We start from the raw sequence: 13,689 nt of genomic DNA on the forward strand, positions 1-13,689 counted from the left end.
CCTGCCATGGCCCAACTGTTCACAAATATTTAAATTCACTAGATCCAGATTCGTATTTGGATCTGCACCTTATTTCACACACTTAGTCCCTGAGGAAAATGCTTTTTAAAAAAGCACAATGTTGTAGAAAGTGAAAAAAAACATTCCTGGATCCGCCCCCAATCTGAATCTGAACCAAAATTTGGGTCAAGTAGTTTTTGCGTAATCCTGCAAACAAACAAACGCAGACAAAACCATAACCTCCTTGGTGAAGTTAATAACTATCATGTAATTACAGAAGTGGATTTCACGTATTACTCTAAGGACAAATTATAAAAAGCAAGTCCCCTCAGGTCTGGAACAACACCTACACATGTGGTGTGTCACTTTGTGCGTGGGATGTGACTGAGTGACTGCAGCATACTGACACAGTGACTGAGGATGTGTAATCCCGTGAACTAATCCTAGCTGGGTAAATGACAGATCTCCTGGCTCCAACCAGTGGGCACTCGTCTTATTGAACATCAGGATCGAGACAATTCAAAATATCCAGGAGCTTCTCTGATCAAATGAATCATCTCTATATTAACACATAAAACAACATTTTGAAATAAATATAGACATTTCACCAATTCAAAGAAAAGCACAGCAGCCTTCTACCTTGAATTTGAGTAGGGCCACTGTCGTTACCCTGCTTCTGAGGGCCTCTTTCCTCCTCTCACATGCACATATCTTTGTTGTTGCTTAGCAGTAAACACGCAGCACCACACAGAGGCCGTTCATGCTTTTCCTCATATGACTGTAGGGACTGTGTTTAGTCAGAAAGCACTGACCTGGATATGTAAGACTGTATAAATAGAAATCTACGCTGTCCACTGCTGTTTGACGTTATTCCAGTCGTGTGCACAATTTTTCCCTCACACTTCATCCCCAAACAAATGAGGCTGTGAACCAATGTGTTAGTGGGGTTGTGTGTGTGTTAGTGTTTTTGGGGGGGGTTTATGCTACAGTGTTATGTTTCTCTTTTGGCAGAGATGTTATTCTCTGCTTCTTGCCCAGGGACTACAGATGAAAATGAATTTATAGCTATCTCTGCTACTCTGTGCATTGTCACTGTCAAATAAACAAATGAATATACAATTTATCCATTTTCTGACTTGTAAATTATTATATATTGTGATGCCAGTCAGCGATAATGCCATGAGAACAAGTCTGTTTCCTCTTTATATACTGCAGCGTGGTCACCCCTCTCCATGCAGTGCCTGCCTGCCGGCTATTTGTGTGAATGGGGTGTAATTTCAGCCTGCACTCTGCGTACATGTGTGTGTGTCAGTGTGTGAGTGCACTTGAACTGGCAGCAGTGTTTTGGGGCTTTTTCTGGCAGCACCAACAGGTAATGGGGGGAAATCATATGATCAGACTGTTGCCAGGTCCCTTGTCACCTCATCATCACTCAACATGATCCTTTAAGCTCTTGGGGTTTTGGATGAGCACCGCATGTCTCTGCTGAGACACCCAGAGTGTGAGGTTACCCTGTTTCCTGCCCCGTACCTGACCCCCGCTGGCACAAAGACCCAGCAGCAGCAGCACAGCCTCCAAACTAAACCAAATACTGTTTTTCTAATGTGTTAAAACCAACATAGAATGCAGTATGTCTCAGATAATAGAAGATAACACAGTTCAGTAAGGTGGGGGAACAAGGAAAACAGGTGAACACACTATGCAGGAGATGAAGTTGTAGATTAAACCATTTTCTTCAACCTGGCCGATGGCAACTATAGTAAGTGTATTGAAATAATCACACTATACAGAAAAGTCATGCAAATTCCAATGCATGCATTAACCAATCTCCCCCTTCACCCCTTCATCCTCCATTTTCATATTTTGACTCTTTCATCAGTTATAAACCAAACCAATCATCCAAAATCAACGCTTTAACACACAGTGAACTACTCACCACAGCAAACAAGATATGTTTCCCCGACACAGCGTCTGCCTCTTGACAAACCCGCTTCACTGTGTTTACTGTCGGACCCAAGGCCAATGTTTGTTTCTGGCCCCCCCTGGTCCGAGGAGCCTGTTGCTATATTTATGAATTACACGTTGGGTGGGAGGAGAGGACGAAGGGTGGACACAGGACAGGGCAGAGGGGAGGAGACCGAACCAGAGCAGGGGAGGCCATGTCTGGGAGTAACGGTGGTGGTGGACTGTGGGTGGAAGGGGAGCGTTGGAGGGGTGTCACCTGCTCTGACAGGCTCAGGAGGCCTGTCAGTCAGCTGCAGGGGGAACTAGGGCAACGCTGTAAACAAACAGGCACGCTTCAGACAGCAGGTCAAGGTGTGGGGCCTCCTCGTCCCATGACTGATCATTTGAAAGGCTGCAGATGCCTTTCTGATATTCATCTCACTTGTACTTTTGCTCCACAGCTTTTACATTCATGCATCATCTCACCTTCAGCTTGGGGAACACAGTGTGTCTCTGAGGTTTTGTGGTGACTGACATGTATGGACAGCCGTTGAAACACACTCCTGCATCCACAAACCTGCTGCGGCACAGATTTACAAAGCTACCATGCAAACAGGAGCAACATTTACAAATCTATGTTGGATCAGGTATTATCTGCCATCATCACAGGCCACCCTGAGCTCAGTGTGAGGAGAGAACAGGCTTATCATCCCTATAAATAACACTGATTTGATCAGCTCTGTCTCTGACAGATCAAAGCACTCGCAGCATAAACATCCCTTTTGCCTTGAACGTTTCGTCTTTCTCAACCGCTTCTCTCAAAACATCATCTGTTCTCTTCAGGATTTGTCAACCTGCCTTCCACCTTCCTCCACTTCGATCAGCATCCCCCTGACACTCCTCCCTTCCTCACCCCCCTGCTCTCCACAGCTCCTTTTCCCAGCTGACGTCGCCCCTCCTCCACCACTGGAGAGCACCGACTCTCTCTCTCAGCCTTTTCCCTGGGAGAAGAAGCTTCAGCTCCAGACCAGTTGAAATCTATTCTGCCTGCTCTCTCTCTCACACACACACACACACACACACACACACACACACACAGTGATGCGACGCTGCAGTCAGCCTCAGTTGAGCACACACTCCCTCCTCTCCTCTGTTTACCTGGCTGTGTGAGATTCCGATGCAGCTCCCCATCCTGTATTCCATGTCCTCCTGTGGTGAAGTGACCCTGGCACTACATGGCTGGCACAGCACCTTTCTGCAGAACTGCATTGTTATCGGTCAGACTCAGCATTGCCAATGCAGCCAGGTCTCTACTGACAGAGTGTGTGTGTGTGCACGCCTCTGTGTCTGTAGGAGTGTGTGCCTCAGTGACTAAGAAATGCTCTGCACTGCGTTGCCCGTGGTGCAGCTGTCACATATATTCTCAAGCCATTGCTATATAAAAAAATCTCCATTACATAAGGAATCCAACCTGAGCAAAGTGTGTGTGTGAAAAAGGGAGCTGCTCATATGCAGCTCAGGCTCAGACCACTGCATACATGGGTGAGCAGAGCTTTGCAGGGAGGAAAAAGCTCAGAGAGGGAGAGAGGGAGAGATGGGAAGCGGTGCCTGCGCCTTTAAAAGAGCCAGGAGATGATGAGGATGGAGCGACATCGTCACGAGGAGAGCGCACCAAGACACCACTGTGTTCATCCAACTAAATCTGAACGTGGAGGGGATCACTCAGCTGAAGTAGAGCAGGAGGGAAATTAGTTCAGTGAAAAAATATGAAATGAAAATGACCCTTTCTTCAAATTCCCTCTGTTTGTCATTTGGGTAAATTTGGCAAATTTTAACCGCATCTCGCACAAAAAGAGGCTTCACTCTGAGCACCATATTGCAGTTTGTACAGTAACTTGGGTAAAGACATAACACCCAAGTTCAAGAAACAACAACAAAAATATTGTCATATATTATTATTTATCCCCATATTGCCCTTATGTTTAAAGTTGTGCCTCGTTGTTACGCTTGGTTTCCGATCTTTTAAGCTTGTGACACCATTGACTCATCACTAGACCCTGACACCAGTTACATACGTCTGTGAGTTATTAAAGGTCAACCAGGAGCGATTTCCCCTTCCTGCTTTATTCAAATAATTATAGAGAATATGAGGAAGCAAATCATCGTGTAAATCATAAGAAAAAATACTCTAGTACATTTTAAAAAACTACGATATTGTGTAAGATACATATTTACCTTCTCCAAAGAGTTTATGTTTCTACCCCAGTCTGTTTGTTAGTTGGAGTCCAGGAATCTGTCTTATTTATTGACATTTTCGAGAAGAAAATCTTGATGAAAAAAATCTGTCATGTTTAGGGGAGTGAACTGGATTTTGTGAATGTAAATGCGGTTGCATAAGGGGACTGAGTAGAAAGTAGTAGTAGACTAACATTTTGCCTGGAAGTGAGTCGTGACCTTTAAACACACAGATGCTGTTTGTTCTTTACCTTCTGCTGCAGGGATCTGTCCATAAAATTTAAATACCAACTATTCAAATTACAGCATTAGCTCATTTTCTAACAATACAGAAAATACCGTGTTAGGACCGGACCAGTGTATCAGAGTAATGTTCAACACCTGCTATTCAAACGTGCTCAAAATAAATGAAAACAGTACCAGCTTTCTCTTCTTTGTCTTTTATTATTTCAACTTCTAAAAACAGTAAAACAAACATTAAAATAAAATGTTCATTTGAGTTATTATGAACTCAAAAAGTGATCTACATTTCTTAGAAGATTTCAAAGAATTTATCTGTATTATGCAGAAATCTAAAAAAAAAGCAACACACCTAAAAAACAATTTCAGTTTCAGGTAAGAAAAAGTGGTGCGGTCCCTCACTCGCTCTGTGTGTTAGGAGGATGAATCATCGTGCGTGTGATGTCGAAGACTTCTATGAGCTCCTGGGGAAACAACAACCAGTTATAATAAGAAAATTATGACCAGAATTTTTTTTTTTAAATGTGTATAATAGATATTTTATTGTTGCTAAATTAAGTCTAACCTTCCACAGCTTTGGACTTATCGAGATGATGCACTGTTTACGGCTGATTGATCCTGCAGCTTCTGCCTCGCCCTCCTCTACAGGTGCTGAAACACAAAAAAACACACAACAATGCAGCAGGAGACATTTTCTTTCCTGTTCCCCAGGCAGAATATTTCAACTAAATGTCACATTCTCTCACCTATACAAGGCATTTTGTCATCCAGATGCATCTGTGCCAAACCGTCCTGAAACACACAGACAATGTTGTAATGTCTGCTAACAGCCACTAGAGGGCAGAGAAGCTCAACTTAAATACACCTCAGCACAGGCATCTTACCCGGATCAGGAAAGACGTGTGGAAAATGTTCTCTACTGTCCGAGAAAACGAGTTGGGGTCAATGACAAACTCATAGAATGAAATCGGCGACGTTGCTAAAAAAGAAACAGAGACACGTAAGAAAATAATAACAACACAAAGATGCACCGTTAATGTCCGTAAGGTCGACTTTGAACTCACGATCGTCTTTGTAATAACTCTTCAGGTATCCTAGGATCCTTTCAACCTCTTTCTCCGTCGCTTCTTGATGGGACTCTTCCATTTTCTTCAGCTGAGGTAGAGAGTAGTAGGTGTTTCTTAGTTTAGATAATACTCAAACCTGGATCTGTTTGCAAAGTCACAGTCACATGAGAACAGGTACCTGGAGCCATGAGGTGTAAGTTCAGTTACCTGAGTGGGCATGATCCTTTGGGTGTCCTTCGTAGTTGCTTTAGTTTGTCGCACTATCTTTTGCTTTGGAGGAGGTGGCTCTGCATGGAACGAGCCCATCCTGATGAAAAAGAAGATTTTTTAAAAAGGTTTAATAAAAGAAAATACTGAGGGAAATGGTAAGAAACCAGGGGGATGCAATAAGAAAAATATAATAATAGAGTCATAACAAACTTGTTACAAGTGAAGTGTTTTCAAATTAAGACTTGCTGTGCTCTGGGATTTGGACATGCGACAAAAAGGTTAGGTTTCATTTCTACTAAACCAATTTGCAACAAAGTTGGTGGAGGGATGGGGCCTGGGAAGAGCCCATTAAATATGTTTCACTTTCTTTACTATGTTTTATGAAAATTAATCAATGAGGTCATCAGACCACTTACTTTTTTCTAAAATTGTTCTACTATAAGAACTAGACAATCATATGGAGGACACCAAGTGGCCTTCTCCATTTTGAACAATACGTTATTGTTTACGTATCCATATTCTTTCCCACAGCCAAACCGAGTTTAGAGCAATTTTGAGCGAGGTGTTAGGAGACTCAATTATCATTTCCACATTGGTATTTTTTCTAGTTTCATTATGTCTTTTAAAAATTATCTTTCTCAACCGAAGTAGCGATAAGTGTAAAGTAACATAATTAAGGTCTATCTAAATGCATTTGAGACCTACTATGTAAAACGTATTAAACATATTTAAGACTTTTCAAGTACTATAATTAAGCTTATTGAGTTTCAGAGTTTTTAAAACCGTGCTGAAACCTTGACAGTGGTTGTGCATAACATTTAGAGGCTCTCACATGTAGTGGAAGGAGGGTGCGGTCCGGACACAGCACTCTGCTCTCCTGGCCACTCTGTGCCAGGCATCCTGGGGAAGGTAACCCTCAACTGTGCCCCCGTTCTGCTCGTCCTCTCCGTCTTCTAGTCGGTTCAGACCCATGAAGGACAACTGTTGGAGAAGCAGACACATCTCCACATGACTACTGCAATGTGTGATCCCATGGTGCTTGCATTAAAAACAACAGCGGATTCCGGTTGTTTTTTTACATTGTATTATATTATATATTTATCATGTCGCTGCTTTATTTGTTTCCACCAATCTGGTTAAATAAACCAACGACAATGAAATCTAAAGAAACACTGTAACTATGATAAAAAGCCATAATGCAAGATGTTGGGATCATTTTATCATTCAGAAAATTAAATTGACAGTTAAGTGGGATCTTTGAGTTCTAGGAGCAAGTGGCCCCGGTTCGAACAACGAGGTCATCCATAATGATACCGTGTTAATGCCATATCTTTGGTTTTGGTGTTTCTAGCTACTGTAACATCTTTGTCTTAAAGTATATGTTATATTGATGTTATATATTAACATAGCAGGTATTACTGCTACATAATTTGCTGTTGTTCACATATGCAATAGAAAATATCTCCACTATGTACCATGAAGATACAATAATTGTTAAACATACGAACAGAAACAAACAAATCACATTAATTAGACTGTGATTCTACGATGTAAGTTTGGATGTTATACTCATTACTACTTATAAAGCTTTGATGGCTGATGTGTTATAGTTTAGACTCTTCTTTCAGCTCTGTTTTGACCTTCTTGTCTTTCCACCTCACACAGGGTGAAGTAACATTATAATACAGGCCTCAGCAGGCATGACTCTTTGACTGCGTGGTTATGTCAGTTAAAGGACACTTCCCTCAGTTGTAGATGTAGACATATTGAGAATACACAATAAATGTACTCACAAGATGCTCAGCAAAGGCGGTGGGGTCGAAAGCGGTGCCTTCAGAAAACATCTGACTGGCTTTCTCCTTCCCCAGGTCTGTGGCCATGACAAGGAGCTGGGAATCCAGAGCCGCTTCCCTCGCCTGTCGAACTGCAAAAGATCATTACACAGAGAATTCAAAGTGTAAGAGCTGCAGCGCTGCATAGTGTTGCAGTTGTGATTCATAAAAGAATTGTTACTCTGCAAAATTACATTACACATTAAAGAGCAGGTGAAACGGGTCATTTAGAGTCGTCAATTAATCAAACTCAAATGTCTTTGGACTGTGGGTGGGACACCAGAGCACCCAGGGGAAACACAATCAGACATTGGCTCTGGATCAGGAGGAAAGACCCAAACCGGGCCCCAAGATGTTGGGGACACACACCAAGGTCTGATCAGCCTGTGGTGGGCCTGCCTTAGCAGGGGGGTGTCTGGTGACAACTAAAGACATGTCCCGTACATCTGCTGGTGGTTGGCAACTTATCAAACTTGTGTAGAAGACCCTCAGACTCAAAGGGAATATTGACCATCTTATCCTATGTTCTAAAAAAAGTATATAATGTATATTCTTTTATGTTCCTATTTTAAGCACTCAAGTCACCTGTGGTTGTTATAAACGATCTATATTAATAAACTTTGACGTGTCTTGACATACCATCTTCAAACAGCTTGTTGGCCTCCTCTAAAACTTCAGTGAGCTTGTTGTTGGAGGGGTTCAGCATGTCCTCTCTACTCTCTGAAAAACAAAAACACGTTCATCAGAGATGTGTCAACAAATAAACAACATGAGCCCCCCCCTGCCTGTCCCGTCTGTACTCACGTTGCACGATGTAGATCAGGTCTCTGTACCTGCTCCGTATCTCCCTCCGGGCGGCCGGGTCATTGTCGCCGTTGTCCCGCAGGTCGGACGGACCGTAGCCAGAGTCGCTGTCGTCCCCGTTGCTCTGCGGTCGCTCCGCTTTCCTGTGGCGGCCGGAGGAGCCGTTCTCCCGGGGAGGGTCGTCCTCAGAGCCGCCCCTGGATCTCTTCATGTTCGGTCAGTGAGGAGCCGAGTGTGGCGGTGAGAGGGAAACACGCTGCCCGCAGAACAACAAAACGGCTACAGCTCAGAATGTTGCAGCGACGAAACCAAACAGACAAAGAATGTGGAAACAACAATGGGGGCGACCGGATGTGTTCAAGCTGCTGAACGATGTTTGGAGACGGATCACAACAAACAGGAGGCTTCTCCAAATTCAGCCAAAGACGTAATAAAAGTCAAGATATAAATCCACCGCTTTAGCTCCTTTACAAGATGGACAAGTGCTTAATGTCTCTGGAGTCGTAACAAAAGTGAAGAAGCTAAAAGTGGTGAAGGCATCAGACTCGTTAGTGTTCCTCTGCTGAAGTTATTAATGAGAGTTAACCACAGCTACTGTCAGAGACTGTGGACGATGCTGCTGCTTTGAGAGTTAGCTGGTGTTAGCTGTTTGACTAACATTACATTATATATGAACCAACCGTGGACATAGGATTGACTCGTTTGCGGCTAACAAACATTCAGAAGCAGCTAAAAAACAATACATATGAAACCAGAACCAGATCCAGAAGCAAATATCTACTGGAGCCGCCACGACCGGACAAAACGGAAGTGCTGAACAGTTTCCCATTTCGTTTCTGTTGCACTTATCTTTGGATCGTGCTAACGTTAGCCCTTGTTGTCTTTCAAAATCAGTTATATTAGTAAGTTAGCCGAGAGTTAAGACCACCGATGCTCTCGTCCCAGAGAGGACACGTTTAGAAAAGTCCCAGTGAGTTTCTGTTGTTGTTCTACTGAGTCTAGAAGAGATGATTTCGAAAACTTCCACCAACCTGCTCTGGACTGACAGGGCGCCACAAATATCCATGCGGAACATGAAGCTAGGTTTGTGTTGGTACTGTCTTTACAGAGAGGAAACAAGAAGTGGAAACTCAACTATAATAATAATAATAATAATAATAATAATAATAAGCTTGTTTAACAAATTATTTTATTGTAAAAAGGTATGAGAGCAATAAAATCAGAGAGTAATTCACAATGACTAAAGAAAATGACTACAAATGTCCTAGTTCACAGACCAATTAGAAAAACAAATAAATAATACAAATAATACCTCCAACAAGTGAAACACAGATTACACAAAGGTGGCCTGTGAGTGAAAAGTTGTTATACACTCTTTTGTGTATCTAAAATCATCACGTGCATTGTTTTCACGTTTATTCATAAAACTTCGGATCGATTTTCTCAAGGCGTCACATCGTCTAACGAAGGTGGAACTAACTTCAGCGATGGTGGACAGTCGTACCGGTAGATGGCGCTCTAACCCTCTAACCGTGTGATTCTTTCTACAGCCGCTCTTCACTGTGAAGTCGTTGTTTCGTCGTCATGGTAACCTGAAGCGTCACCTCCAGCTGTTACCAGTCTACAACGAGTTTAAACTGATCACTGACGGGGTTTGTTGACATTCTTTTGTTTTCTTTTTTATAATTAAAGCAAGTTTAAGAATATGACGTAAAGATGTCAGTCTTCTCATATTGGCCTTACATTGATTTGAAATCATTTTGGCGCAAAAAATGCATAAAGGATGATTTTTAATGATTAAAAGATTCGTTAAGGAAAACATTTCCCTTGTTGAGTCTTTTTGGATCTTTGCTATTGTTTTTATGCTTCCTGTTTATTTCCCATGAGGTCATAGTTCTCTACATTATTCTGTGCAATCTGTAATTACACGTTTCATCAAGGTTTGTGTAGACAAACTTTAGATATTTACAGACAACATTTCTAGTCTGGACTTTCCCCTGTCTGTGGTTTCTTACAGCCCAGCAGGACACGCAGCTCTAATCCCTCCATGACCTCCCTGCGTCGAGAGGGCGAGAGAATGAGCTGGAACAAGGGAGCGGAGGAGACTTAAGGAGCTGAACTTTACATCCAGCGGGTTGGACTGGTTTTATCCGAGTCATGGGGGAGCAGAGGACCACCTTCCCGGTGCTTCGTTTGGACCTGGACAACTTCGACCTGGCGGAGGCGGAGAGGAGCCGCTATGTCTTGACCAGCCCCCGCTCTCTGCAGTCCTGTTCGCGTCTCGGCATCAAACCCGTGGAACTTCTGATCAAATCCCTGAACGAGCGGATCGCTGAACAGAGGGATGTTCCCCTGGAGGCGGTGCGAGTTATGCACGAATCCTACGAAAGGGAGAGAACGAAGCTTTTGCAAATGTGCCGAGAGGAGCGGGAGAGGATTATCCAGGGGAGAGCAGGGGACAGGTGGCCGGGCCTGGAGGAGGTGCCCGTCGCCAAAGTGAAGGATCAGTCAACACAGAGACACTCCATCCCGTATGCAGACCTGTGCCTTAAAGGGAAACCAGCCAGCAGGTCCTCCGGCTCTGCTGCTGGTCCCAGAGAGCCAGACAGGAGCACAGTCTGCAGCTACAGGCTGGGAGACCTCAGACACTCCCCAGCTACCGAGAGGAAACTGGAGAGGCTCACAGAGGACATCAGGAGGGAGATGTGTGTCACGGTGTCAGAGAGAGACCGCAAGATAGCTGCTCTCATGCTGGTGAAGCACGAGGAGGAGCAGGCTCGCCTGGAGCACTGTCAGCAGGAGAAGCAGGAGCGAGAGGAGGCCCAGAGGCAGATGGAGGCTCAGCGGGCTCAGGTGGAGAAGAAGAGGAGGAGGAAACTGAGGCAGAGTGTGCAATGCTGGCATGAGGATCTGGAGGCCCGCAGGAGGCTGAGGGAGCGTCAAGAGAAAGAGAAAGTGGTACAACTCAAGCTGGAGGCACTTCTGCAGGAGGACCGCTGGAGGAGGCTGAAGGAGGAGGTGGAGGCCCAACGTAGAGAAAAGATGGAGGCTGCACAGAAAGAGGCGAAGGGACGCAAACACTACCAGGAGAAGCTGCTGAGGGAGAAGCAAGAGGTGGAGAAGAGGGTGCAGGAGAAGGAGAGACAGGTGGCAGTGGAGAAGGAGCAGAAGGCCAGAAGGAGCAGAGAGCTGCAGGAGAAGAAAGAAAGGAAGAGGCTGCAGGAGGAAAACCACAAGGAGCTTCTTCGACACATCCTTCTGAAACAGGAGATAGAACAGCGTGTGGGGGAAGAGGAGGCCCAGATGAGGAGCACCCTGGAGAAGAAGCTGCAGCACTCCTGTGAGAAACGTGCCCAGGCCGTGGAGGCCCGGCTGACGGAGCTGCATGGGCGAGCAGCCCGGGAGGAGGAGCAGGTTCAGAGGGCGCAGCTGAGGTCCAAGCTGCAGAGCGTCCAGCAGCTCACGCACAAGCAGATCCTGGTCCAACTGAACCAGCGCCGCATGGAGCGGGCCGCCCGGTACACCTCCGCCCAGCACAGGGACAGAGCACAGCGGACGCAGCAGCGCAACAAACACAAGCAGCTCTGCCACCGGAGGCTCTGGGAGAGGCTGCAGAGAGAGGAGGAGGCAATGAGGAGGCTCAGGGAGAGCTACATCCGCATGAAGGAGTGGAGGAGAGAGAGGCTGCGGAGACAACGGGACCAAATACAGGAGGAGGCCAAGACGCTGGCTCGGGCCTCCTTTCACTTGATGGACAGGGCGAGGCAGCTGACACACAGACGGACCTTTGCCCAGATGGCTCTGCAGGCTGAGCTGACGGCCTCCATGAGCCACTTGAAACTATGAAAGAAAGTCTGCCTCAACAATCTGAAAATGTAGCAAGGACATGTCATACATGTCGATGAATGTGTTGTTACCGGACTGCAGCTGCAGCTTTAAATACATGTTGGGGCCCCGAGCTGCACAGAGGGCCCTTGAACACACCATGGATCATTATCATGTCCGAGTTGTTCTCAATGGGCTCAAAGTAGCTCAATGAGGGATGTGCAGGATTTTAATTGTGTTACGACACACAAAGTGACAGTGCGATTGGATATCCAACATAAAGGGTGGTGCCATATATTGTTTTAAATGTGTTAAAGTTAAGAATGAACCTGGAGTTATAGGTCTGACCATGTGGTGACCTCCCATCAGGAAGATCTAACAGTGCAGAGGGGTTTGTATTGAGAGATCCAGCAGGACACCGTTTAGTTTTACACATATTCCTGCCTGTGGAGAGTTGATGGGTAAGTGAGACTGCCTCTGGTGGTACATGAAGGAGTTGGCATCAGTGTTTTGAATTTGCTATAAGCAGCCATTCACAGCCAGTGGAGCACAGAGAGGAGAGGAGGGGTTAAAGGAGAATGTTTGGAGGTTGAAGATGAGCCAGAAGTTGCAGCGTTGACCTCTGGCTAATGTTCAGCTCACCACTGTGTCTGACCACCACTGTGTCTCTGTAGAAACCTTTTTTATATACATTTATGTGAATTAAGCAGATTAACATTTACCTAAATGACAGGATTTGAAGCAGAACCAAAGAAATATATAAATGTAGAATAGAAACAGCTTAGTGAAGTGATGATGTATTGCACAGTGTTTTGTATGTTTCACACCTTCTCATGACTTTATTGTATCTGGATATGCTTTATTATAATTTTATTATGAAATTAAAAGCAAAATGTCTTAATGTTGTTATTGTGTTTAACACCAGCCTGATTGTTCTATGTCCAGGTCTCAGAGGCAGTTGATGAAAAGGGTGTAACCTGACACGTTGACCATTAAATAAAGAATTAGTGCACTAGACTAAAAAAAATAAAAAATAGGACATGAAGCATCATTATAACAGAACCAGACGTGTTTTTATTTCATATAAACTTCTGCACTCACTGAAGAATTAGATGGAATCATCAAAATTTCAAAAACTAAAAGTAACATGATCATAAATTGTGTCCAGCTGACTCACATATCATCTAGCAGACCTACATACTTCATACGTATTAATACACATGTTCCGACACGCGTCCAAGAGGCTTTGTCAGTTAAAAATCTCACGTTAAAAAACGATAACTCCTATTTAATCACACGAAAGTTTCATATCCTTTCTCACGTGTAGACTATTATTGCACATTAATAAACTGAAAAACTGAGCTCCAGACTAAACAACACAGACAAGGAAGAAACAAAAAAAAAAAAGTAGCCTGGCCCAGATCTTTTATCTTTGGTGTAACAGACAGTATCATGTGATCCGGTCGTTCCTTTAAATATATCGACTTACTGGGATTTCACCGCTGAACAGGCCCTGTCCTCAGCTTTGGCAA

At 44.3% G+C, this 13,689-nt stretch overlaps 3 protein-coding genes across 7 annotated transcripts in view; 1 reads left to right on the forward strand and 2 right to left on the reverse strand.

Annotated features, from left to right (window-relative positions):
• Nucleotides 1–3,459, reverse strand: part of tacc2 (transforming, acidic coiled-coil containing protein 2) — a 53,149-nt gene extending 49,690 nt beyond the window's left edge. The window contains exon 1 of the mRNA XM_034607827.1: nucleotides 3,103–3,459. Within this exon, the coding sequence (XP_034463718.1) occupies nucleotides 3,103–3,213 (111 nt within the window). The 5' untranslated portion in view covers nucleotides 3,214–3,459. The remainder of the gene's footprint in view (nucleotides 1–3,102) is intronic.
• A 1,152-nt stretch (nucleotides 3,460–4,611) lies between these two features.
• nsmce4a (NSE4 homolog A, SMC5-SMC6 complex component) lies at nucleotides 4,612–9,422 on the reverse strand. Of its 3 annotated transcripts, none has more exons than XM_034609803.1 (11): nucleotides 9,364–9,422; nucleotides 8,333–8,588; nucleotides 8,168–8,248; nucleotides 7,490–7,620; nucleotides 6,529–6,677; nucleotides 5,694–5,793; nucleotides 5,484–5,574; nucleotides 5,304–5,398; nucleotides 5,166–5,211; nucleotides 4,985–5,070; nucleotides 4,612–4,883 (listed from the first exon to the last, which is right to left on the reverse strand). In XM_034609803.1, exons 2-11 carry the CDS (start codon nucleotides 8,541–8,543, stop codon nucleotides 4,818–4,820), a joined length of 1,056 nt encoding a protein of 351 aa, XP_034465694.1. In that variant the 5' UTR covers nucleotides 8,544–8,588; nucleotides 9,364–9,422; the 3' UTR covers nucleotides 4,612–4,817. The 3 variants fall into 3 exon arrangements, with proteins under 3 accessions (XP_034465694.1, XP_034465696.1, XP_034465695.1); XM_034609805.1 differs by lacking the exon at nucleotides 9,364–9,422 and adding an exon at nucleotides 9,085–9,196; XM_034609804.1 differs by lacking the exon at nucleotides 9,364–9,422 and having other exon boundaries at nucleotides 8,333–8,853.
• On the forward strand, nucleotides 9,191–12,246 carry LOC117776081 (coiled-coil domain-containing protein 177). 3 transcript variants are annotated; one of them, XM_034609802.1, is made up of 2 exons: nucleotides 9,191–9,302; nucleotides 10,350–12,246. In XM_034609802.1, the coding sequence occupies exon 2, from the start codon at nucleotides 10,490–10,492 to the stop codon at nucleotides 12,176–12,178; it is 1,689 nt and encodes a 562-aa protein (XP_034465693.1). In that variant the 5' UTR covers nucleotides 9,191–9,302; nucleotides 10,350–10,489; the 3' UTR covers nucleotides 12,179–12,246. The 3 variants fall into 3 exon arrangements, with proteins under 3 accessions (XP_034465693.1, XP_034465691.1, XP_034465692.1); XM_034609800.1 differs by having other exon boundaries at nucleotides 9,216–9,302; nucleotides 9,883–12,246; XM_034609801.1 differs by lacking the exon at nucleotides 9,191–9,302 and adding an exon at nucleotides 9,637–9,984.
• The last annotated feature ends 1,443 nt before the right edge of the window (nucleotides 12,247–13,689 follow it).

This window comes from Hippoglossus hippoglossus, chromosome 15 (genome assembly GCF_009819705.1).
Source record: "Hippoglossus hippoglossus isolate fHipHip1 chromosome 15, fHipHip1.pri, whole genome shotgun sequence".
Taxonomy (NCBI): domain Eukaryota; kingdom Metazoa; phylum Chordata; class Actinopteri; order Pleuronectiformes; family Pleuronectidae; genus Hippoglossus; species Hippoglossus hippoglossus.

Excerpts from the sequence above, each read along its gene's own strand:
- nsmce4a (XM_034609803.1), bottom strand. The coding sequence starts at position 8,543 with ATGAAGAGATCCAGGGGCGGCTCTGAGGACGACCCTCCCCGGGAGAAC. Across the intron at positions 6,678-7,489 it reads CCGCCTTTGCTGAGCATCTT|TTGTCCTTCATGGGTCTGAA; the intron begins GTGAGTACATTT and ends CTTCTCCAACAG. Across the intron at positions 5,794-6,528 it reads GCACCCTCCTTCCACTACAT|GATGGGCTCGTTCCATGCAG; the intron begins GTGAGAGCCTCT and ends CTTTTTCATCAG.
- LOC117776081 (XM_034609802.1), top strand. The coding sequence starts at position 10,490 with ATGGGGGAGCAGAGGACCACCTTCCCGGTGCTTCGTTTGGACCTGGAC.